Raw genomic sequence first — 27,461 nt, 5'->3', positions numbered from 1 at the left:
AATATTATATTTTTAAAGATCATTTTTGATTTTAATATCCTATCGAAGCCGACGATATCCCATATTTACATTGCTTAAACTGTTATGCAAAAAAAGCAATGAGACTCTAATATTATATTTTTTAAGAACAATCTTGATTCATTTAACTCAGATAACTTGGGGAATTATATTTATATAGGTACAAAATACATAATAATCACTTTACAAGTATTACATTTATATTTCAAGTATTTAATTTCATTCATTGAAATTTAATTACTTCGTAAATAGGTTCTACTAATATACAGCAACAGGGTTTTCTCGCAGTACATCATGCATATGCACCTGACATGGCCGACTCATTACATTTCGGGTGCACTCGAGGAAGTTGAGGAAATGGCTGTGGAAGCGCGTGCTCTTGGCCCATTCCCACTCCACAAAAGATCGCGGCCCAAAAGGTCGCCAGCCAGAAGAAGTCGAGCTGGAAGTCGAAGTTGAAGGCCCAAACCCAAACGCAAACGCAAAACCCAAAAGACAGGGTCAGCGAAGCGCTGCAGCAACTTGGGCATAATTTGGTTGCGCTCCGTTGATCGGTGGTGCCTTGCGTTCGGTGGTGGTGGTGGTGATGGTGATATAATGTGGATGGAACTAACAGTTTTCCTTCGCAACGACAACCCCCGATAGCGAGTTTTCCTGCCAGGAATTGGGCGCCAAAAAAACAACAGCAGCGCCAGTCAATGACACTCCACACGGATGTTTTTCAGGACATATGCCACTGCCGACTTGAAGTTCTTGGCTCGTGCCAACATCAGCATAGCAATTAAAATAAAAATATTCTAGGATAACAACTTTGGGCAATGTGGGCGCGTCAGCAGCGGCTGGTTCTATACTTTTAGAGATATGAAGGTGTAGTTTTTGGGCCTTACTTTAAACTAGAACAGGGTGGTTTACTGGGTGAGGGAGTTTCAGTTCTCGAATTTTCAGTTTGCCGGCTGCATTTAAGGGTTAGGACTTGCAGACCAACTGACGCGCGCCTGCGCACCCGCGTTTTGATCCTTAGACTTATATAGTATACCATAGATAGCACTGAGTCATCGGGTGGCTGGTTTGTAACGGTCACGCACGCAAGGACCTCTCATCTGGCCCACACATGGGTGGGTGTTTGACTCTGTTTGCCTGTCGTCCCTTTTGGCCCTTTTCGAGCTTCATGCTGCGCCGCCCCTGCCGATCTGGTAATTCACCCATAAAACTGACCAACTGACTCCTGGACTCCATGTGTGAATCGAAAAAAAACATTGGAACTCCGTGTATCTTGTACTTTCACTTAGCGCGAAATGTTGCAATTATTAATTTCGGAAACAGACCAGGATCTATTTGTGGAATGGTGTCGTAGGCGCCGCCATATGGCAACCTCTTCAAGTGGAACCAGCTCGGTGGGAAGTTCCGCCCGCTGCACAAAGGGCCGGAAAGTTTGACTCCTTTGGGGTGGTCCTACTTGATCGCCAGCTGGGCGAGCTTGGGTTTGCAATGATCTATTTCCTTGAATTCCAGATGGGAGAGTTACAAGTGGATTCAGACATGCAGAAATCTTATGAAGAACAGGGAAATTTTCAATACAGTTTTTGGAAAATTCCTGTTATGTATTAAATGTTTAAGGTAATTGTTAATATCACTACAACAATCATAAATAACGGATTTATAACATTTTCATTTATTGTAGAAATTCTTAAATGGTCTTTCAATACTGTTACATTTTTACCAACAATAGAGGAATACCTCCCAAAAACCATTACATTTAATTTGAACTAATGATTCTGAGCTGGACCTTCTAAGAGGATCATCAATTTCATTGACATATATCGAGAAGATTTGTTCCATTTAATGCTTGTTTATCGATCAATCCAAAGCAATTATCTTCAATACATAAGGAGAGTGTTAATGAACCCAGGGCAACCACTTCCCATTTTGCTGACATTTTCTCGGTGGGATTCATTGGAACCAGAATTTGATACATTTTGTGATCCTCGGCTCCAAAGATAATCATAATTTTCGTGCTCATCACAATGTTCCCACATTAAAAGGGCACTTAATCCATCCAGTAGCTGTCGAAGCAGCAGGAAGCTCACATCAATGGACACTTGAGGGGATTCCAGCTTTGGAGGCACGTAGCAACATGTGCTCGGCACTGAAAAGTTGCCAAAAAGCGATCGAGTTACACCATGGATCGATGGTATCTATATATGTACGTGTAACCCTATAAGTAGGTCGCTCCGAGGGGGCATATACCATGTACTATACAGAACCTTGGAGGTCCCTGTGTGGCTTCTTGCGAACAAAGACGAGGCGCAAAAATATTAAACTGCCATAAAACGATCGAGGCGGCGAGGGCAGAGCAAGTGCACATAAAAATCAAATTAATAGTCCATGTCAGAGCAAGAAACTGGCACTTTGTTTTGGTGCGATCAGTGGGAAACCTCTGTTGGAAAACAAAAGGACGAACCTCTCGACAAACGCAATAAATTCGAGGCACAAAGAAGGGCAAAAATCCGTTGGTCCTATCAGCTAACTGCAATCTCTCACCTTTCAATTGTCAATTAGTTCAAGTGCACACGGGATCGGTCCTTTTCGCAGGTATCTACCTGTAAGTATTCCCGATTTTCGGCATGTCAGTCTGCAGTTTTATGGGCTGGGAATCAATAAAATATTTATAGATCGAGGGCGTTTTCACAGAAGCACTTTGTCCAGCACATGTTTTTTGCCAACTAAATGGGGGCGTTTGAGATCAGCTACTTGATCGGGAGGATTTCAGCCATATGTTGAATTGGATGTCCTGTGCCCTATGTCCTGTGATATTGCTAAGCCCAGCAATTAAGCAGCGGGTGGATAGGAAAAGAAAAGGAGCAAAACGCGATTAGATTTCCCTGCAAAGGAGTGAAAAATGTGAAAAACGCTGCGAGTGTCGCAGCAGAGAGTCCTTTCGAAAAAAGGACATTCATTGCGCGTGTGCCCGGGCCCTAAAAACAAAGCAGTTAATTGCAAAGCCACCAAACTGAGAGGACTCCGCAGGATAGGCGCCAGCCAGGAGAACGCTTAATGAGCCGAGCGTCTGGATCGGCAGGATCTCCAGGATCGCCTGGATCGAGGAAGGATCTCTGAACAGGAGAGTCCCCGCACAGAACGCTGCGTGGGTTAGGCGCAGGTATTCCCTTCAGACCGTGCGAAATTGCCACAGGATCGGAGTCAGAAAAAGTGTCCTGCTGTCAATTTGACACGTTAGCCAAAGTCCTGCGCCGAAATCCTCCATAAAACCCGCGTTGCCAAGCCTCGACCTCGACTTGTGTGGTGGCAAATCATAATCGGCTTGCCAACTCCTTCACACCACCGAGAAACTCATCCTACGAAACGACGTAGATCAAACAGCCAGCAAGGCAAACAAATCCTTTAGGCAAGCAAATAAATATTACCACAAAAAAATCTATTAAAAAGTGTAAATATAACTGGATGGGACTTCTTTAATTACTCCCTGTGTTTTTTCTCATAATATTTTCGCCCAGTCTCTTTGTATTTGCTGGCTTCTTGGAATCGCCTCGACCACCAGCAATTCCCCACAGCATAAGAATCATAAAAGGGCGGCAAAACCTCTGAAAATAAAAGACGTCTCAAGAACCTGTGTGCATTTATGATATATTTTGGTTGCCGAGGTCGCCGATGACGCAGTGCATTTGATTCTAAGACGCCGACAATCGGACAGTCGAGTCGGCCCGTGTTTGTGTCCCTATAAATTTGTTGCCTCGGTCATCCTTCTGTCGTCCTTTTGTCTTTTGCACGCCACTCGAGCCCGCAATTGTGTGCAATTGAACATTTTGATTTCCCGGGAGGTCTACAGTCCGTCCATCCATCCATCGATCGATCGGTGCAGGAAAAGGGATCGGATCGGGTAATGGCACCGACTCCTCCATGTTGCAATTTCATGGCTGTCCGGTGGGCGGCACTTGCTTTATTTTCGCGTGTCACGAATTTTTACGATCTTATTCCTGCTAATGATCTTTTCAAAGTAGCGCCAATTGTTGGGTGGCCTTGGCCGCACAGATATTAGATGATGTTTGCGGTCGTAAATTGTTCGATTCGGGGAAACATGGAGCTAAGGTATGAGGGTTAAAGGGATTTTTAAGAATTTACAAATATGAAATTCATTTAAATTTATGATCCAATCTAAACATAATTCAGCAAAAAGCTTTTCCCCGAAGTTAACTTTATAAATATTTTACTAAATTCTACAACCAGAAATCCAATACCTTAATCGACCCTTTAAGACCCGTTAGGCACAAGAACGGAGAACCCTTTCTGGCCCAGCAACCTTGATCCTAATTAAAAAGACGCCAGATGTCCTCAAATTTCATGGCCAGATAGTTTTTAAGCCGAATCCGATTCGATCATTAATTAGAATGCACTTGAGCAAATCGGCCATGAAATTGGAGCAACCACGCTGACAGCTTCCAAATCAATGAGCACACCAGCACCATATATACCATATACCATACCATATATCAGCAAATTGCTCAATCAACACCACATGCAAAGGATCCCGAGATGGAGACTCTGAAAGAAATGGAGGAGTAGTATGAAAACATGCATATATCACGGGCAACAAGGACGACGACGACATATGGCCGGGTTTCCAAACGCTGACCACTTCAAGGATTCCGCACTGGCGACTCGAGTTTCAAGACCCGCTCGTAACTCTCCTCTTTTTTTCCTGGGTGCCCCTAATAAACACATAGCCGTAAACAAATCGGGGCGGCAGCGCCAAAAAGGATCTAATGAAAACCGATCGCCGCTACCGTTATCCTGCCAGATTTTTGAGTCTGTGTCTTCTGTTTTGATAAGATCTCAAGTAACCCCTGGCTCAATGCTCATTAGCAGCGGCCAGTGAATTGTCTTCGACTTTGGGTCAAAAGTCGCGACTTCTCAGGATCAGGATTAGCGGCAATTTATTGAGTCCCTAAACCTTTGCGATCGGGTTTTGTTTATGCCGCCGTTGTCCTGCAACATTGTCCACATGTGTTTAAAACTTTTATTTACATGGCAATGAAATGAAAACAATCCCGAGATGTCGAGCCATCTGAATTCCGATGTTTATGTCTGCTGCACGAGGTCAGTAAATTAGAATTAGCTCTAGAAAAACTATTCTTTCTTAGGATAATAGATTTTTTACTGAAAATTTCACAAAAAATCCTAACACCTTATAAATTTTTTTTATATATTGCAAAGCACTTCTTAACTTCAAGTAGTGGTATTTTAAACGCTTTCTGTACGGTTCAGTGATGACTACAAAAAATCATCTACATCATGACTACGATTGGTTATGCTGGGATCCTAAAATCACAAATAATTTCAAAAACTGGACGTTATAAATAATGCATATATGTATGTATGTTTGCCCTAAGTATACACATGCAGCTCATGTAGAAATAATTTTTATGCCCAGGGTCCAAGGTCCGAAAGTTGGACTCCAGCAGCCTTTTTTCCGATTTTCCCAGGCCAACTGAGGGGCCCCAGTATCACACATTCCCTGGGCTCCTTTGTTTGGTCATTTACATTGGAACGCCTGCGCAGTCTCAAAGAATGGAAAATAATTTGGTAATCTGTGAAAAAGCCAAACCCCCATAAAACCACAAGATCCTCAACTCGTTTTCTTCTTTCCCAACCGCCTTGATGGGTTTTGAATACAAAACTCGTTATAGGGTCTTTGACGTTTGGAAGTGCGCAGTGCGCATAGAAAAGAAAAGGCTTCATCATCGTTGGGATGGATCCTGGGCATCCAAAGCCACATCCACGTGCAGGTCTCGCTTCGATCTTGGGCCCCGGGGCTACCGAGAGATAAGTCCTACGATTCCACCTCCTCGCCGGGGACCCTGAGATTAACATTACCCCTCCTGCTACCTGTCCTCCCAACCTGTTTGCTTGGCATTTATCATTTTTCCTTTGCCCAGCCTTCTTGGGTTTGTTTTTCCCATTTCCTTGCGGCAGGAAATCTCAGCAGGTCTTCTTATATGAGAGCACGATTCCAGTTGGACTTTCCCCTCCGACAAACAGGTTCTATTGTTCTGGTTCTGGTTGTATATGCCTACCTGTATGTATTGGATTTTCTTCTATGTCCCGAGATTCTCAGCTCTACTTCTCCTTCACTCCTCATACCTGTTGTTTCTCCCTTTCTCAGGGAAGGGGGGAAATTATATGTTTTGATTCCTTAACGGAAAAACTGCTGAGCCAGGGAGTGGTCGTGAAATGAAATGGAATCGATGGATACGTAGAAACCTTTCAAGACATCGCAGACAAATAGACCGATTTTAATGACACACTAAAACGCAATCATCTAATTTTTAGCGTGTAACCTCTTCAGAACTCATTTGATCGAAGGGTTACTCGGATTCTCACGATCATCTCGGGGGTCATTCAACCAATTTCAGCAGGATTCACCACTCCCTGATTGCCCTCACTTAATTGCCTTTTCATAACCCAGCGATTTATGTATGCATCGCCCATTAGATACATATACCCGAAAAATAAAAAAATAATTTCACGGCTTGTTAGTTGTGGTCGTGGGCAGGGGAGTGGGCGTGTGCTTACTGTTTGATTTCCATCTAAAGATAGGATATATATCTGCATGGTGGCGAATCGATTGGTAATGGCTTGAAAATCCTTTGATGATATTATCATTAGAATGTTAGAAAGTCGGCGTGTTTCATGTGCAATCTTTGGCTCCTGGCAAAAAGGTTTATTAATGATCTACTGGCGGAATGCGAACCACCTCAAAGCATTGTGACAGCATCACTCCTGCGGTTCGAGGACATTATGACTGACAAGGATATGTTTGCGAAAAGTTAGTTTTGCTCATTTACAACTCATTTCTTTGGGACTCTGGCCAAAGGCAATTAGGATGCCCCAATGAGTAGGCAAAATTACATAGATACTTGGGTCTCGCATCGTTGCGGTTAGATCTTTGAAGTTGTGGTCTGTGGTCAACCACACAAAGCAGTCAAACGGACCGACACTTGTTTGTTGGACAAAAGAATAGATTTGACATGTTACAAGTTTAGGTCTGTCTTATAAAACTCTTTAAAAACTTTGATCATTCCTGTGATTAATAATCCTAAAGTCCATAATTACAAAAATGTTAGGAAAATAAACGTTAGTACTTAAGAAAACATTGTTAGGTTTCCTTTCCTTATCTTTGGCCAAAGCCATATATCAACTCCCCTGCAATATTGTTGAAATTTTGTTCCAGAACAAATACAGAAAATAAAATCCTGAGATACAAAAGCAATTCCGAGCTCTTAACACTATGTTTAAACAATCAAAGTAATTTACATTCGAGTCAAAATGCTGGCAATCCAACGGCCTTTGGATTTTAGCGGCAGAGTGTGAAAAACTATTATGCATTTTCCCCATATATCTTTGCCGCCTCTCTCAAAGGATTTGCACGAGCTTAGGACCTGCTAAACAATATAACTGAAAATCAAAATACAATAAAATCTTCTGTATTCCAAAACATTACGCAAGTCAGCTACTGTTCCAAGTTTTCCAAGAAAAAATCATAAAAACTTCCGGTGGTATGGAAACACTTGTGCAAAAAACAAAACCAGATCTGGAATACCTACATATAGAGCTATTGGTTGTGTGCGGGCTTCCAGGAAGTTGAACAATTTGGACATAATTTGCATATGAGCCGAACCTGTCCTGAGATGAGCACGAGGTCTTAGGGCGGCAACTGTTTGACGACAGATTGCTCAATGGATCGGCATAAGACATCTATGTATGCGGTATATGGAAAACTAGTTGGCATCTGCCAGCTCGAATTTTGCACAACAAAAACCAGATGATCTCATATGGAAACAAAGCACTTTCGCACATTTACTTCCGACTGAATGGCCATGCATGTGTGGCCTATTTGCTCTCGGGTTCCAGATCCATCCTAGATATGCAGAAAAACGTTCTAACTCGAGCTCTCATCCGAACTGTAACTGAACAACTACAGGTTGCTTTTGTGGATAGTTAATCAATTTACAATAGAGCCAGCAGGGTATGGATTTGGGTCCGGGATAAGCCTGCTTTAACTTGAAAATATTGCTAGCAAAGCATCGGGAGAATAACTAACTTGGCCGAGGTTTTGTTTGGTTTTGTTTGGCTTTCCCTAATGAATATTCCCCGGTTCTGTGTGGGTGGAATATTGTTTCAGCCTACGCATGCAAATTCTGGAAATAGGAAATGAGAAATGGAAATATAAGCCCTAAGCCGGCCTAACTCACGATGTGAGCTCGAAGATACCAACTACGAAATGCGCACACACTGTTAAGAGTTATTGGCTTTGGTCATGCGGCCAACGAAAAATGAACAGCAGTGCGGCAAATCCTTTTGCTCAAAAAGGTCGCTCAAAAATCCTTTCACAGTAAAATTTTTTCTAACCATACATAGATCTAACCCAAGAAAAAGAGCGCCAAAAAATGTCTTTGTCCTCGGCCGTTTTGCTCTACCCCAGATAACAGAATTCAGAAAAGTAGAAAATAGAAAAAATCCATGCAACGAGGATCGGAGGTGGAGTTACTCAGATATTATCTTGGGTTCGGTTCTTTGGCTGGACCTCAAGTGGGCTGGAAAACTCGGGTCGGTCAGCTGACTGGCAAAGAAAATAAATAAAACTAAATGAAATCCTTTTTTCTGCAGTTCCCCCTCCAGTTGTTCTCTCATTGTTGACAGTCCCGTTCATTGAAGCGTTTATCATCTGGAAGATCCGAAACTTCAGATATAGCAGCATGGACCTCACTGTGGGTGCCATTGATAACTGGCCAGAGATCACTGTGACCACTCATCCTCAACTAATCTGCGTTTGCAATAATTATTTGCCCCGGGAAGAAGAGATCTCTTTTTTGGGAACCTGCTCTCCAAAATTAAGATGATGATGATGCGCAAAATGTCCACCTTATCGTGATATATCTGTATTTTCCTTTTGGCCTCTTTTTTTCTACTGCCCTTCCTGCATTTAAGTGTAATGTATAGGGATTTGTGTGCTGATTTTGTGACCACCAAGGAGGCAGTCGAGATTAAAATCAATTAGCCATAAAATTCAACATCTCTATTTGGCATCGACTGCGTGGGCGAAACACTCGTATAACCAAATGGGCGTGACTGGGGTTTACTAAACGATTATTGGCAATTAAAACTTTAACGAGGGGTAATAAAAGTTGGGACAACTAAACAGTCTGAAAAATCAATAGGGAAAATAACATGTTGAAGTCGTAATTAAATTTTTTTCCTTGTTTATAGAAAACTTAATATGCATGCAATGATCGTAATGGACATTTGTGTGGCCTTTTTCTAACCTTTCAGTAAATGAAGTCCAATTTGTCTGTCTGTAGAACATTATATTCCGACAATTCTCCTGTCCTTAGCACATTAAAATTCATGATTCCCCAAATATAGCCATCTTCCCATCTGATGGAGGTCTTTGCCCTGACTTACCTGACGTTTTCCCCTTTTTAATATTTTCCACGCATCATCATTTTGTCAACTTCCTTCCGTCTTCGCCTGCAGCAAATCGGCTTAGAATGAAACGATTTCCTCCAGAGTTTCCGCCAGAGTTCTATTCTATAGCACTGAAAGTCTTGGCAAACAGCGATGCGGTGAGGTATGTAAACTTGACTCCTAGCCCAACTGAAAGGGGGCTCGATCGGCATTCAGGTAGAGCCGAAAGGAAAACAACTGCGTTCTAAGAACCCAACAACAGAAGCATTAAAATCGGTGGGGAGCGCTGCACATACTCGTTACTAGACAAACCTGTTGGACGTGCGCCCCTTTGGAGAAAAATCAGGAAAAACACCCAGGCAGGAGAGGACTGTACCCGTGTACAGTGAACGCCCTGGAACGGATGCCAGTACCAGTTTGGATCTGGAGCCCACAAACAAACAAATAAGCGTGCAGCCATAGAGCTGCGAACCGAACCGAACTGGGATATGTTATATGCGGTGGGATGGAGTGTTTTAGGGAGGTAGGGAGTGAACTTGCCCGTGATTACACAGTGGAATCGCAGAGGAAGAAGGCGACATGCCTGCCATAATAAGGGGCTAGAGCTGGACTCTACTGCACTGCAAAAAATAAAATTCCTTTAAGTAAACATGCTAATACGATCTATAAACTGTTATATTTCTTGGTATTTATTTATATTTAGATATAAACTGATTGTTCTTCTACTTAATAGTGTCTAGATATATTATTGTATTATATTTTGCAGCACTGAATCTCCCAGGTCATTTTCTCGATTTTAGAATTGATTTTTTTACAGTGACTTAAAAAAGGCGACGAAAGGGGGCAGGAATGTAAATGTTTATGTATCTATGGGATGCCTTACATATGCACACATCCATTTATGTATGTACGGCCTAGGCGATCCACCAAAAGGTGACTGATCTTTACAATTCGACACTTTGACTTTACAAACGAGAAAGAAGAATCGGAAAAGGGAATGGGAATGGGGTTTTCGGGATGGGGTCTTCGGGACAGGGGAATGGGGTCTCGAACCCAGCGGACAGCGCAATCAAAACAAAATCCATCGAACACTGGCCCACGTAGAAAACAGAGTTGTAGAAAACGAAACCAAAGGTGAGGCGAGGGCAACAAGCCGACGAAACGAAGACATAAAACAAGTATCCATCTCGTTACAAAAAAAGGATGCACGACTCGCATCCATAAGATACTTATTCGATGTAAGAAGAACCAGAAGAAAAAGACGAAGGGTCAAGGCGAACAGAGATTTAAGTAGTTTTTTAGGCATGGCTTATGATGGATTTGCCCGGCTGAGCATGCTAATGGATTTTTCGATTTTCTCCTCTCTGCCCCGACAAACCGACATTTTTTGGAAACATGAAAGCTGCTCGGGGTTTTCGAGGTTTTCGGAAAATGCGATAAATGTAAATGGATATGATGGGGTTAGTCGGAGTAAACCAGTTCTAAATGAAAATGTATATATGTATACCTCTGCACACAGCATGCAGAACTTGTTGAGCTGGCAGCTGGCCGAGGATTTCCAAGCTTTAATTTGGTCCGGTTCGCATAAAAGCTATATAGTTAGAAGTAAATCCACCCTGCAGATACGGAGTATGCTGAGTATGCGTAATTTTTATGACGGAATTATTACATCATTCATCTTCATCAGGCGACAATGACACAGACTTCGTGCTTATCGAGCGACTGCATAATGTTTCTTGACCAAATGCGGGCTCTCCGGGGTGGCTGGGAAAAGTCTTGAATGCAAATGTCTGTCCCTCTGATTTGTAATCAAATTAAATTGTGTTTTGTCCAAACAATGAGCGACAGGCGACAACATCGCATCCGTGTTGAAAGCCGAAATTCCTGGTAAACGCCAAAGTCAGGCCGGAAAATGCAGTTTTCCCACAGTTACCGCACAGCTCCACTCGCTTTCCAGGGAAACTCCACCCCCTCTCTGGTTGAAAACCTCATAAATTCTCACTTTTTTGGCAGGCCGCACACGGCGAGGGAAATTCGAGGCGGCAAGACTCGAAGGACACAGCGCCAGCCAAAGATGAATAGACATTCCCGAGATAATCAACGGCATTATCTGCTGATTATTATGTGTTCTTGGGGCATTCCACAGAATTGCGTTGTGAAAGGAGCACCGATCTCGCAAAAAATATCGAACTATATCCGGGATGATCGGCGGATGATGAGGATGCCAGGACACCCGGGTGAGTGGCTGAGTATCCGCTTTCCTTTTTTTCTTCTCTTTTTGCAAATTCCCTGTGAGCTCATCATCATCATCAAACCCTCGGTCACTTGAGGTTTAAGCCAACATTAAAAAAGAGCCGAAAAAAACACCCAAAAACGAAGGAAATCAGTGGAATAAACGTGAGAACATCGAATGTCCTCGTACAGAAATTTGCTTGGGCTCCTTATTGTTCGCTGAAGTACTCGAAAGATTTGCTAGTTGTGTCCTTATTGTTTGCGGGTGAGTGAATGAATGAATGAATAACACTGAATGAATGAATGGATTAAGTTCACGAGTATCTGAGGGATATTGCCGCGTTTTTAGCTGGAAAAACGATGAGTCCCGGATGCAGCCGAGGCGTGAGAAGGAGGCGATCTCTGCGGCCTTGGCAACAAGTCTATTAGGACCAGTCACTTGTTTATGGCTTACGTAACTTGGGTGGCAGAGGATGTGAAATTGGGATGTTTGTGAAAAGGATGCGCCCTGATTTCTGCGAGTTGGGTAAACACCATGCATTCATCTCATGTACTCACATCCTGTTTACCCTTGACCGATTGCAAATGCAAATCGCACATTAGATGCCATGTGCAACTTTCCGCCGAGCAGTCAAACATTATGCAACCAAAAACGAAGGCCGCCAGTGTCATTGATGGCAAATGGCAGGGAAACCCATTCGGGACACGTTTTTATGGAGGTGCGAAATGGCACATTTTTTTTTTTTTTGACGGAACGGAACCTGCCGCGTCATTGAGTCCTTTTTAGAACTCAGAGAACCTGTGCGGTGCAAGCCTTGCAATTTGTCACCTGAGGCGACATTCAAACTGCCAACGCATTCCAGCTGAGTTTTTGCTTTCGGCCTACTGGGTCCTTTCATTTGGCCACGATTTGGTAGCAACAGTTTTATGAATCGGAATTGCAATCCCGACCGTTACGAATATTCATTCATTGCGGCACACACTCTGGGGACCTTGAATGGGGCTTCGAGTTCCAACCAAAGGTTTTATAAAATATTTATTAAATTTCCAACGAAAATATTTGTACCGAATTTGGCAAATCATTTCCTTTAGCAAAACTGTGGGTAATTTTCCCAGGCTTTGGTGAACTAAAAATGCAATTTGTATTTATGCAATGAGAAAGGTTTGAGAAGGTTTGACTCTCACGGAATTGGGGAAACCTCAAGGGAAAGGCTTTGGATTCTGGGTAAAATTTAGAAAATTTGGCAAAAAAACTATACTGATTTTGCAAATTTTCAAGGCGACAGGTTTTATTTTCAGAAAAAAGTATAACTGATAATGAAAGGTCCGTTTTAATGCTTCAAGCCTTAACACCTTAATATCCGGAAATCCTTATAATAATAAAGCAAATATTTTGATTGACAAATATTCAACTCTAAATTAAAATTGAAGTGTTAATTAAACACATCTATATTTAACACATATTTTTGGAATCAGAGTTGCCTTTGAATTTGGTTGTCAGGTGAAATTGACTTCTTTAAATATTACAACTTTTTTTCTTTTAACTGGAAAACATGGAAAACTCATGGAGCTCCTTCGCTTCGATGGGATCTCTTGTGGTGCCCCATACATCAGCGGGCTTACCCGGTTTTCCGGGAATAGATCATGGCGATGAGGACGGCAGTCCTTTGCCAAAAATAACCAGGATGGCTGAACACGTGCAGGATTACTCATTGACCAGGGAAATGGACAATGACTTTAAGGAGGAAGCTGGTGAGTGAAAAGCTATCCAAGATCGGTATCTATAAGAGATATATATCTATTACTTTTATAGCTCGTTTTCAGTCCCTGCAGCCCGTTACGGTGGTAATTCAGCCACCCAAACGATCGCCTCCCGAGGCGGAAAACAATCGGCGGATGTATATTCCCGATTTGAATCAAGTCATTACTCATCGCGATATCTTCAATTATTTCTGCATTTTTGGGGATTTGGAACGGGTTTGCGTGAAGAACGGCTCGGACAACTTAAACTACGCCATGGTCCTGTTTTCCCGAACTGCCTCCATGGAACAAGCGATCAAGTCTAGTCCCCATCTTATCAAGGGAAACCGATTGAGCTGTCGCAAGGCCACTGTGAGATCAGGAAATAGGTCCAATATGCAGACATTCGGCATTGTAGGTAATCAACGGATTGAATCTTCTAAGAAAGGACCAAAGTCTCTGGTTGAGCAGCTACCTAAAACACCTGAATGGTTGCCAAAGAAAGATAAATCGAACAAATTTGACCCCCAGAAGCAGAAGAAACCCCAAAAACATTCAATTCGCAGATCGGCACGTCTTCAGAAACTTGTGGAAGCAAAATCTAAAAAGACAGTGGCACCCGTGAAAGCAGATAAGAACTACGTGTATGCAGTAACCACCAAAGATGGGGTCTCCCGTTGGAGTTTCAAGTTGTCCGAATCCTCCCTGAGTCTGGACGAGGTGAGGGTCTTTAAAAAAGGTACTCCACGAGCGGCACAGACTCTGCGAAATCTTCGGGAGAAAGTGATGTCCAAGTCTTCGGAACATGCCAAGCAGGATCCGGAGTTATTAGAGAGTGAAACCAAGCCAAATGCGCTTAAAATTTTAGAAACCAATCCTGATCATGTAAAAACTCCTGCTCCCATTCCCATTGACCTTCCTTTGGCTCAACCATTGACTCGTACTCCCTGGGTCCCCCTGCCCAAATTAGTTATTCCAGAATTTTCCAAGCCAGATCTACGCTCAAAGATTCTGTCCACTTTGGGTCAAAACTACGTCCATCACTGCTATACAAATGTAGAGGCTTACCGAAAAAGCAAGTGTTATATAGATCTGCCACCCGATGAGTTGATAAAGCGACCCAGTGTCAAGGAGTATGTGGATCAGATGTACGCAGAAAAATAAAAATGTTGAAGTCCTGAAATATCTGTAAATGAAATATTTTAATATAGATATAACATGCCCCGTACTCACTTCTTAATTACAATTTTGCCGTGGGAAAGGTGTCCTGTTGAGTCCCAAAATATTCTAGTTTTCAAGAACTATATTTTCAAAGTATCAATAAAGGGTGTTACACTTTTCTAGAGAACTAAAATGTTTATTAATAACGAAGGATTGACTCTCAATAAACTGGAAAACCCCAGAGGATGTCCTTTGATTCCTGGAAAATATCAAAGGAATTGCTTGAATGAAACGTGAAAATATTATAAAGTTAATTCCACTTTCCGACTACATTTGTACCCTTAAAATCTAAGGGCACTCCAATTACAGCAACCTGTCAACATAATTAATCCCCTGGATCAGCTGATAGCGGCACTGCCCTCCTTGAATGATCCACAAAATATGAACAATTCATAAAAGATATAAGAGAATGCTATAAAGGAGAAAAAATAGTGGGCCTTGATTTCTTTTTGGCCTCTGTTTTGCCCGACATTCCCAAGGATGTGCCTCCAAGAACCCGCTTGTTTTTGTTGCTCTTGGCCGTGTTAATTGTCCAACATTGTGATCGTGGACGGGAACGTGAACAGGTCGGGTGCCATTAACAATCTTAACAACGATCCACAGCCACAGCGATCCCACGGCTTGTCGCCTTGTATCTCGAGCGGTTTTTTATGCCATTTACAGAGAAATCTTGCAACAAATCAGGAGGAGCTCCCTTTTCCAAAGTAAATACGAGTATAAGTGTGCAAGGGCGACCTTTATTCGTTTGATGTTAAAAAATTGTTCTACCTTTTTGCCCCCTATTTCTATTTTTTGGCTGGCCATCTCTGTGAACCTGTGACGACGCAATTCTTTGCCATTATCAGCTGCATCCTTACAGGTCCTGCACTAGTTCCCCGTTCCCGATCCCGATTCAATTTGGCTTTTATTGGGATCTCGGGCATCCCGATCCGATCCGATCCTAATTGCGGTGGCAATAGCTCGGCGGTTAATCACTCTGTACCTGCGGCTTAGACAGTCAAACCCTGCAGTCAGTCATCGCGGCGGAGGCGGAGATGCAAGTCGTATATATATATATATGGTCCTGCAAATGGATCGACCTCGATTTTCACCAGCCAAATTGCGGCTTTGTGTAGGATATACCTTTTCCCATTTGCCGGTGGATACATTTGGGCTGGATCGTTATCTGGTTCTCTTTGTGCTTTCAAGGTTTATGGTCTAGCACACATATTTCCTGTGAGAACAAATCCCAGGCTTGATGACCCCCGTAAACCCAAGGAACATCCCGACTAACAGCAATGCCACTAAGTATTCCCCTTTCCATTTTTTTGGGGCAAACTCGCATTGCTCGCAGCCTGGAAAATCTACATAATGACAGGACCCATACCGAAAACTAGTTCAGATCGCAAATTACGAACCGGTAAGGGATGAGTACATGGGATGGGATGGTATAACGTTGCAGTTCCCATTCAGGACAGGACATCAAACGCAACGGGAGACGCGGCCGTTGAGGTTCGGCAAAGGTCATGTCAGGACTTTGCATAAAATATTTGAAAATGTTTTCATTATGGTAAGTAGACACAAAAGCCCAACACACGAGCGATTCCCACCGAAAGGGGTGTCCTTTCCCAGCCCATCCGTGTGCCCAGGATCTTGGCGTATATTGGTGATAAATTAGTTTAATGTTGGAAACACCAAACTCCTTACTTAAAGGTAAAAAAAAGACACTCGACCGCAGCTGAGGCGGCAAAGCTTGGTAAGAAAAATCGTCTTCAAAAATTTTTGGCGGCATTTTTCCGACATGTACGTGTCCACCGAAATGAACTCGAGTCTCCTGGCAACTAATGAACTGCGCAAACAATGAGACGTACTCTTTAAGGAAAAAACTACATGAAAATCACGTCTTGGGAAATTTTCACATCGCTGATTTTAAATGGAAAAAAAACTACACTAGCTGGACATTGCAGGACAAACAGGAGATCAGGACATGACACAATTGCAGGTCACAGGACAATTGTTGCACTCACGCACGTGCAATGTGTGTCTCTGGATTTCTGTATCTCTGGATTTCGAAGTCGAGTGCGCAGAGCCACGCCCATTGTCTATATAGCATCGCACTATATAGTGCGTTTTCTGAATGAAGCGAACAGAGTTACGAGTTACTTTGAATAGCGGCCTCAGTGGCAAGTGGATCAGATCCTGCGACAAAGGCCTTTGTGTCCTTTGTATGCCGCCTGTTGGGGGTGTGCGGTGTTGTTGCAATTTTAGTGTAATTTTATTGTTATTAATTGTATGAAATGGGTTTTTAAATGGCTTTTGTTTGAGGCAAATGAATGGCCACTCGAACAATTAATGGTATAGTAAAAACGTGTCATGTTAAAGGTATGTAATATCATAGGTTTTTTAGGCGGGACAAATAAATCTAGCGATTGTAAAAAGATTTTCATTTGTTACCAATAAAAAAGGAATAACACTGCCAGCAACAATGCGATGTAGATAGAAAACAAAAATAAAATCAAAGTGGAATAACTACTTTTATAAGGGCATTGTTTGAGAAAATATTATAATTACTCAAGGCTATTGAAAGTAAAGATTTATTTTAAAAGAAAACATAGTAACTGGTAATATGAACATGTTGAGAGTGCCTAAAGAACACTGAGGTCAATCCCTTAAAAAGACAGTAGAAACTAACAAAAAGTACTCAGCTCTAAGGACTTCTCTCAAGAAAACAGCAGTATCCCTTAGAAATATGATCAGAAGTGTTTAAAACTGAAGTATTCTAAGGTCAAGCCTCAAGGAAACCACAAGATACCAAGGATTTCTGGAGTACTTTCAAGTCGCCTCTTAAATTAAACAGAAGTTACTTCCCATAAAGGATTCTTTTAAGCAAGTTCTCCTTTCACCTATACCCCCTTGGATGTTATTCTTTCATGATATACTTTCTGCCTTCTAAACCGATTTCCGCACAGCTTCCCATCGGGCTGCTGTTTGTTTAACACCTACTTCAAGGATCGCGCATAACCAGAACGATGATTTTTTACGGCAGGCACTTAAAAAAACATGGATAGAACAAAAACCAAAGTCGAGAAACCTGTTACAGTGCCTTACATAATAGGAAAAACCCGTGCAGAGCGCGGCAGGTAACTCTTCGGGGAGTTTTTGGACTCGCTTCGAGAGGCTTGTAATTCATATTTTCCAAACAATTTCTCTACGCAATTTTAACACTTTTGTCCAGCATAATTTCTAGGTTTCGGATCCAACCGACCTACACGCATCCTTTGTCCGCGATACTAAAGTATAATAAAAACCCTCGGGTGCTTGAAAGCCAGGCGGGGGCTCGAATGGTTTTTGAAGAGGCCGCGACTGCGTTTCTCACTGTGTCACCCAAATGCGTTCCAGGAATATTTTAGAGATAGAGCAACGGCCATTCAATAAATGATTCTGGTCAATGGCAGGGAGTGCCCAGGAAATCCCATTCAGAGATGACCCAAAAACGATAAAACCCGACTATTCCGGAATGCGGTTGAGCATGCCGCCTCGACTAATATTTATGGATTCATTTGGTTATTTCTAGGAACATGACTGGGTACTTCTCGGGTTGTTCATAGAACGCAAAATAACTGAATATGTACAAACGCAGCTGTGTGATATGGTACAACATGTAGATACATATTTGTAATCAAGTATTGAAAATACCCTTCCTTTTATTAAGATATAAAGTTTTTAAATGTAAGTCCTTAAAGTATAACTCTTTCTTATAGATTGGACATTTTTCGTAAATTTAAAAATATTTTTAAATACCATTTTTTGAAAAACTAAAACTTATTTAACACTGAAATTTTTCTAATGGAAATCCTATCTAATTCTTGAATACTTAGAGACCCAATTAGAAAGCGTATTCAATAGCTTGAAGAATGGATCAATTGAATCGGACTGTCAACTATATATAACACATAATTCGCTTCATTCACAAACCAAAGCACGCGCCAGACTTAGTAAATATTGAAAGAAGCAGAAAATCAAATAAAATAAAATAAAATATGCACAAACATATGTGTGCACATATATGCAGGGTATACGCGATAAGTCTGCATAAATTGCCGACTGGAATTGTAGCGAATCGGTGGACTAAAACCCAGGGGGAAATGGGAGGAGACGAGCAATTCCAGTGGGAGCACGTCGCAGTCATTTCCGTAGTGAGATACAATATGATTTGCAGATACACACATGAGTGTTTTTATCTTTCCATTATTTGCACACTTTCGTCTCGGGAGTATATCATCTGGTCTTATGACTATATCTTTTGGCAGCCGCCTCAAGGTCAGTCCATCAAAAGAAGCGGCATATTGCAATAATATTCGCTTTGGGGTTCCATTGATAAGAGTCGGCAAGTAACGGAACGGCAGTTATAAAGCAATCAAAAATCCCTTTCTTCCATTCATAAAAACTCAGTTTATCAGTGGCGAACATATGCGGGCTAAGCGGAAAGTGTGGGGGGTTCAAAAACGGGGGGCGTGTTCCTCAGTCGTTATGTTGGTGACGTCACTCGAGTGCAGCTGGCGCTAATTCATTTTTTTCGCTGTATTTGCTGCACTCGCTCCGGTTTCCGTTTCTGCACAACCCGCAGACTCAGATTTCCTCTGGATTTTACACAGAAATAAAATATGATCTATACCAGAATCAATTTAAGTATAGATATTTTAAGATACACATATAAAATAAATGTCTTTAGTTAAAAATACATTTTAAATAAAGAATAATACATTTTTAATGAGTCTTGAAATATTTGCAAATTGTTCTCAGTGCAGGCCCCTTTTAGCAACCACCTCCCACACTCCCCTGACCCCTAGTGGTTTTATTATTATTTACAACAAACAGATAAGTGACATTTATCGACTTTTTACGCGCTTTTAACTAAGTTCAAATATGTTTGCACACTTCTGTCGGGCAGCTCGTATCTTTCGACCAAATGTATCTGTATCTGCAGTGCATCTGTGTCGTATGTGCGTATCTGATATTTGCTTATCGAACAAACAGCTCTTGGCAGTCAGCCGAGGTTTTATCACCGGCCCGAAAATGAAGGAAATAATGCGGATTTTTTGGGACACTCTCTCTGGATTTTGTTGCTGCCCTCAAACTGATACCCTTACTTTTTATCAGCGAGATGCCCTATCGACCCGGCTCTCAAGACCCCGAATCCAGAGCCCAGCTCCTCCATGCCACGCTTATCGAACGGATCACTTATCTTTGAGCAAACTTTCAAATGTTTGCAGAGACTTAGCAACATTGTTGCCACATCCGTGTTCAATTTGAAATTCCTTCGCCGCATTTCATTCATGCAATCTCAATCTCCTCAGTATCTGAACCTTTGTGCTAAGTATATATCGCTGTTATTTGATCGGGATTTCATTGATTTACGATACCTTGCAACCTTTTCGACCGGAAGAGTCGGTGTTAATGGCCATAAAATGTCGCTAGGATTATAAATAATACTTAATTCCCGACCAACAGGTTATATTTAAAGGTTGTAACATGTGCATGGTGACGAAAATGGACTGTCAACTCAATCTTTAGTTACAAAAAAATTTCAAATACACAAAGTTTACATTTTTATTTGAAATATTTCTTATTTCGTAGTCTCCAGCTCGGTAAGGCCATTTTGGCTTGGGAAAGCTAGCTAGAATACCCAGAGTGGTTACGACATCTTGACTTTAGCTGAATGTCTTATATACATTGAAATAATAATAATCGAATTGATTACCAAATGTGATAAAGCCATTATAAGACATAAGGTCTTACAAGTGGTTTTAGATGCAATTGTGGCTATTTAATACTAATGATTGCAGATAAGCACAGCAAATGGATGGCTGTTGTTCCTCAGGTTTCGTATAATGCACATATTGCATATAAAATTGGATTTTTAAAAGGTTTGGAAAGTCACATCAAGAATCTCCTCTTTCTGCTTTCTTCAAAATTGACACCTTACTCGGGGCCGTGAGAAAGTGCCTTTAAGGAATATATTGTCCTTGCGTCATCGTGCCCACATTGGCCCTAACAAAATTGACTCCCACGCACGCCAAATGCATCTGCCTTCAGTGCAGGATATTTCGGAATAGACGAGTGCATACTCCTTCACTTTTGTCCAGGGAAAATAGGTGCACGCCCGACCTTTCTTTTCCTTTCCCAGACTCAAGTGGCCCGCGCACAAATTAGACTGTCTGTGATTGTCTTTCCCAGCGTTGACCACTTGAGACCGAGACCGAGGTTCGGAGGATCCGAAGATCGAGGATGCCGGTCGCATGGTAAACGCGTACTACACTTTCTTTGTGGCCAGTGGGAAGCAAAATAATACAACACAAAAAATTGGACACATTTGTCTAAGAAAACACGAACGAACCAACGGACTCGGGCATTGGCGACACTTGAAGCCCACAGACCATATTCCTTGTTTTTTGTTTTTGTCACAATGCCCATTCCCACGATACTCTCTTTCGGGCCATCTATCTGGTCACAATGCCTGCAATTTCATCTGCAGTTGCAAGTGCAGAAACCAGAAACTGGAGATCTTTCGCAGTCCGAAGAACATAACTCATGCTCTTCACCATCCGATCCGATACGATTCGAAAAGAGTCGAGCTGAGACGTGTACACTTGATATCCTGGCGTGTTTATTCTACAGTACTCTTTCTTCTGTCTGTCGCAGTTTGCTGTCTATTTTATTATTATTATTACTTGGGCCCCGGCTCTTTCTTTTCTGGCTGACTTTGGGAACTATCTTCCCAGTGACAGCATCGTTTATGGGCTGGGTCAGCAGGTCATTTATCTTGTTGTCCACTCTGCGACTGCGCAATTTGCTCTCGTATTGCCGGTGGATTTGGGTCTTTCTAAACATTTCCAATATTTGGGATTCGCACGTGCATTGATCTCGATTTGAAGTCAGGGAGATTTATGGGCCAGTCTTAAATGCGAATGCCATGAAATGATTCGTAGAATTGATAATTGCTCATGTATTTTTAATGAACTTCGAGGAAGATCAGGAGAAGTCAAGTGGGTAAACAAAGGATATTCGACAAAAATAATCACTTATTTGGTTAGACATCTAACAAATTTGTAAATATACTTGGACCCAAAATAGTAGTTAATATTTTCATACCGTTTTGAAGCCAAAACTGTTGCATACTTTTAAGGGCACACTGATTTGTGCAAAACGGTAGTAAAATTAAATTTCAAAATAGTTTTTTTGAATAAAAATATTTTTTTCATATAGATTAATCTCCAAATCTTTTTCCGTTAATTCCATCTGATTTCAGCACTATTCCCCTGCCCCGTAACCCCCCTTTTCAACTCTATCCGCCCCATAAAATTGCCCCTTTTCCGAGAATTTCATCTACAATAACTCCAACTTCCTCTTTATGGAAATGGTACGAGCAAACACTCCCCCGCCTAATCTCACTTCTGATGATCGTGATCTGCCCCGTATGTTGAGCATACATACCATACCCCAAAAACCCCGCTCGCCTAACCAATCCACCCCAACCCCTTTTGGCAGAACATAAACCAAACCAAGACTTCCTCATTTCCGCTCGCCGTTGTTGTTCATGTGGGGTTAAAAATATATTTTCAATTTTGCCAGAACATTAATCATAAGTGTCTTGCTTTCGTCGTCTGGCCCCCAAAAAGAATTGAGGCTGCCAGCAGTGGAGCCAAAAATTTGAAGCCTGAAAGGGGTTCTTAAATGTCCGCCATCTAATCTTTCAGATATTTTTGGGCATTAATAGTGAGCCAACCTCCCCCCAGTCACTTCGGTTCTTCTCTATCTCGCTATTCCCTTTGCTCTGTCTGGTTTTCAATTATTTGAGTTTTATTGCCTTGACTTTGGGTCTAAAAAGTTGACACTCTATGCCGAGTGCACACAGAAAAATATCATGGTAAGCGATGGAAAATTCATCATTAAAAAGTGTCAAAAAGACTTTGAGTTTTTATTCCACTGTTTCCAGAACTTTCTTTCAAGATCCCTTGGACTTCCCTAAGATGGTTGTTTGAAACCTAAAATATTATGATTATTTCTCTCTGTAGTTATGTAGGGGGTTTGTGGGGAGGGGATCTCCCAATCTCAATCTCTATCTCTCCTTCTCGCCGTCTAAGTGTGTGTGTTTGCCACACCGACAGCAAAAATACGTTATTCCCGTTTATGTTGGCTGAGTCTCATTCTCGTTCCTCCAGGTCTGGAGGTCTTGAGGTCTGGAGATGGGGCATGAACACATGCGGAGGCAGAGAGAGCTGAATGTTGCGCGTTGAGACTCACGTTCTCCGATTCTCTGCTTCTCTCTCTCTCTCTCTCCGAGGGAGACTCTTTCTCGCGAGGGGAGTTTCAGTGGGAAGGCAAGGGGAATGGGAATGGGAATGGAAATGGGAGTGGGAATGTGCCCATATCGCATTTTATCAAACATAAACACACACTCACAAACACGCGCCCGGTCTTTCTCCCTCTTCTCCGATTCTCTCAATCTCCCTTTCTCTGTCGCCGCGCGGCAGATTTTTGTAACGGACAAATTCTTATTTTTATGCACTTTGGCGGAAAGAGAAAAAAATGAACTATAGATAGGGTAGCTTAGAGGACCGAAGCTTTCAAGTCCCCTTATTGAAAACTAGGATTATATTAGATTAAACCAAAAGTTAGAGTACCGACACAGATCCCTATGTTTTGGACTTATATGACATCATAATTAACCATTATTATATTAATCTTAATACAATTTCTAAATAACCCTTCTTTAGGGTATTATAATTAAGAATTTGTTGAGCCACTCGAACGGTTTCCCCTTTTTATTCAAATGTTTGCATAGCGTTTCGCTCATTGAGCGGGTGTCTTGTTTTTATGGGACCTCTTTTTTGTGTTGACTGCCAGAGTTTATGGTTCAAGGCGTGGGTTAACTGACGGGACGGGACCCAAAATGATCGGGTCTGGAATCCGCTCGGTGGTCCTACGAAACGAATGTGGAGCCGCTTCCCAGGGCAATAATTCTGCAATTGTAACACCTCGAGGGGAGAGGACAATGGCAATGGAAACATCGTTATTAGGGTCTATTTGTGATGGGAATATCCTAGTAGATCCATACCCCCAACCCCACAACCATGGTAACCTGTCCTGACCAGCCCAGTACTTTGTCATTGACTCGACATTGGCATTGTTTGGCGAGCGTGAGATCAGCACACGGCAGGTACGATCCTTGATTCCCAAGTCCTGAATCCCTGCCCGATTTTTTCGCCCACTCGCCACGCTCGTGCAGCTGGAAAAATGATGGTGCAATCCGACGTCGATTTCCAATTCCCATCATCATCATTATCATCCTCATGGACGGCAGCACTTGATGATTTGCTGAGCCTTTGTTGAGTCCAAAAAAATCGGGACAAAGGCAGCAGAAACCAGCAAAGCAGCAACAAGTTAGAGCATTAGGGCTACCCACACAGCCCTAAAAAATAATAAACCAAAGCCAGTGGTAACAACAAAAGTCAAACAGGTTTAGCTACACTTCAGGACAAGTCAGCCGAGATCTCAAGACCCCGAGATCCCAAGACCCCTACAACGTTCCAATTTTCCCATAACCTTGTCGCCAACAACAGTTCCTAACGGCCAGGGGTTTATGTGTTACCAACAGCTGATTGAACAGAAATTTTCCCAGCACTCCTTGGCTCAGCTGATGTGTCCCCTGTCCTGTCCCCACAAGTTGATCCCGACCCCGATCCCGATCCCGTCTCAAGATCCTGCTCAACGCACACTGGCAAACACTTGTTGTTTGTCTAACAGGACAACAACAGTCTGAATCTGAAGAACACACAGGACACCACAGGACGGCGGCGACAGGAACACAAAAATGTCAAACTGTCTGTCCAACAAGGGATATCTCTAACTAGCCGTAAAAAAAGTATCTTTTTGCCGTTGTTGCACTTTATTTGGAGTGTCAACGGCTAAGCGAAGTGCACAACAGGATACTCGTATTTGTCCAGGATCCCTTTGCCTAGAGAGTCCTATCTACATTAATTGACCCAACGCATTGGCAATGATGAGAAAATTGTTTCGCCTCAAGTGTCCAATGGATTCAAGTGCTGCGCTTAGATTTGTCCTGGCGATAGGCGCTGGAATCCCTAAACCGGGATCACTTTCCCTGCATCCCGAGTATCGTATGTCATGCCTACTATCTCTCTGTCCATTTAACTGTCACCGGAGGTCCGCAAAATCTTTGAACTTCTTTGCGGTTCGAATCTACGAAATTCTACGAAAAACCAGGATTGCGTAAGAACGGTTAGTCACAGGTGCCTCGCCCACCGAAAACCTCGAGGGTTTCCCGCTAAAGCAAACACTTGAGGGGCAAACATGAAAATCGCAACCTGCGCCTAACTGTCCCTTGTTCCGCCCCTTTCCTCTTCGGTTGCTCCTGATTTTAAGTATTCAAGATCCTCTTCCCGCCAAGTGCCCGGCCTTTTATCGATTATGTAAGGCAAGACCTGACCGAAAACCATTCGCAGCCTCTTCAAGCGTATTGGATTACAAGCAAATGTCACTTCGGTTCTACTTCTGCTCTCTGGGGTTTTTGCGGTCAATCGAACTTTGCTTAACGGCTATTCGAGATCTCCGGTTGGTCACAGTTGTCAACTGAACCTCAGGATGTGGTCATGTCTGTGGTGTATTTTTATTTACTTAGGACAACTCAAGGTTGGAATACTGATGACTAGAGCGCGAGATCCCTCAAGTTTGCCAAAAGTTAGCCAGGATTTCCTTCCGGTGAAAGTGAGAACAGGAAAACGGAAGGTCCCATACCTATGGGAATCCCTCAAGAGCTCGAGAATTTCCCTTTCCTCTCCGTTTCCTCCGATCTCGTCGTATCTCATTTAACCTGCCCCACAGCAGCCCCAACAAAACCAGAGACGCCAACTTTTCGCGCCAAAAATTGAGTCACACACCACGAAAGCGATTGTGGACTGCACTTTGGCGGTCTTTTACAAACACACGCCATATAAGCAGACCCAATCACTTGGAATACCCATACCCATACCGATACCATATACTCTAATACCAGGGAACCACACATAACGATCTTGGCAAACAGCGATAACAGACATGTACTCCTTGCTGCTTTCAATAAACGAGAAAGATGTCGCGATTGTGGGTGAGACGAGGAGACCAATTCGAAATCTTACTCACACCAAAGAACCCAATGAACCTCCGAAATCGAGCCAAAGATGGAGCCAAACCTCGGCGAAATGCACAATTTGGTTCTCTAATCACGCAGAGTCTCGCATTGGCGAATTCTTTCGACAAGCCGACCAGCCAAAAAGGGAAAGAATGAAAATTGGAAATGGTATATAAACATTAAGACTAAAATATACCTATTAATTGTTGTAAGGGTTTGGTAGAGACTCGAAAACGCCTTAGGGTGGAATGCTATAGCTTAGGTATAGAACGTTCTGGAAACAATACTTTAGATATAGAAATTTTCTCTTTATATAATATCATTGTAAAATAAATTAATCTATAATAGTAAGTCAAATCTCTACTGATGTGTAAGATCTATCATAACATATCTATAGGAATAAAGTACTTTAGTACTCGTGCTAGAAATCATTTGTACCAATATTCCCAGAAAACACCGATTATATAAAGTTCGTAGCTTTCGCATGTCCGGATTCGAACCGATACCATCCAATCCAATCCGATTCGTTGCGTTCCGTTCCGTTCTGATCCGAGGCGATCCTGGGGCCCTGCACTTTCGGCTGTTAAAAACATTTCGCCGAAAATGTGTCTGGCACGTTAAATGGTTTGGTCAGGTAAACTTGCAGTTCTAACCAGACAGTGCAACAACAAATATACGAATACACTGATCAATGGCTGGCTGCTTAGGTCTTTGATACGTCCGCGGTGTTTGCCTGCATTTTGGTATTTTTTTGCTTGGTGGTGCTCGGCGGATCTTTCGGTGGATGTCCCATGGAATGCTGTGGCACCAGTTCTCGATATGCTTCAATAAGGAGCCACGGCACTGGCAAAAGTTCCTGGGAAAAAATGTTGCACAACTTTACTACCTGCGGAGGTTTTGATGACGGCTACGACGATCACGTCCAGTCCCCAAACCGCTCACTCCGCTTAGATTCATTAAGTGAAAAGTTTAAAGGCTCAAATTTTTCGTTCATTCTTGGCAGTTGATTTTTATGACTCGGCGGGCTTGGTCTTGAGTTTCTTGGACTTTCAGCGAGGGGGAGGCGATGGATGTGGGATATGGTGGTTCTGGCAGCGGCAGAAAGACACATTAGTCCTGGAGGTTTATTACAAATTATGCGTCGCCTTCGCCGCTGCTTTTCGTCTGGGCCCTGATTCTGGGATCCCTTTTTTTGGGCTGGGCTGGGCCTCTATACCCTTGTCTGGGTGGAAGTACTTTGAAGGCTATCAATTATCTTAGTTCGTTAGATTAATCACGAAGTGCCTAACATGAGGGATTTCCACTTTCTGTTGAACTATAAAAGCTGAGCTCCCATATCATTTTACAATTTAAGAGACTTTAAGTAGAATTAAAATGTATAAAAAAATTTCCATATAACCGATAAAACCTAAAAAAGTTATTTCAACTCTGATTTCTTTCTGTTATGTGGTTATACAAAATAATATTTATATTAACATTTTTATAATACTAATATAATATCATTTTTAATCAGCAATAGAAGAAAACGTTTTTTAAAAATCTACCTACCCATAGTTAAAAATCGTTTGAAACGATAATATCTATAAGCTCTAATAAG

At 42.3% G+C, this 27,461-nt stretch overlaps 1 protein-coding gene across 1 annotated transcript; it reads left to right on the top strand.

The window, feature by feature from the left end:
* Nucleotides 1–13,210: 13,210 nt before the first annotated feature.
* On the top strand, nt 13,211–14,747 carry LOC119560131. The gene is made up of 2 exons (XM_037873484.1): nt 13,211–13,485; nt 13,547–14,747. Exons 1-2 carry the CDS (start codon nt 13,287–13,289, stop codon nt 14,635–14,637), a joined length of 1,290 nt encoding a protein of 429 aa, XP_037729412.1. The 5' UTR covers nt 13,211–13,286; the 3' UTR covers nt 14,638–14,747.
* Nucleotides 14,748–27,461: the final 12,714 nt, after the last annotated feature.

This window comes from Drosophila subpulchrella, chromosome 3R, assembly GCF_014743375.2.
Source record: "Drosophila subpulchrella strain 33 F10 #4 breed RU33 chromosome 3R, RU_Dsub_v1.1 Primary Assembly, whole genome shotgun sequence".
NCBI classification, from domain to species: Eukaryota; Metazoa; Arthropoda; class Insecta; order Diptera; family Drosophilidae; genus Drosophila; species Drosophila subpulchrella.
This window is presented reverse-complemented; position numbering and strand designations above follow the sequence as displayed.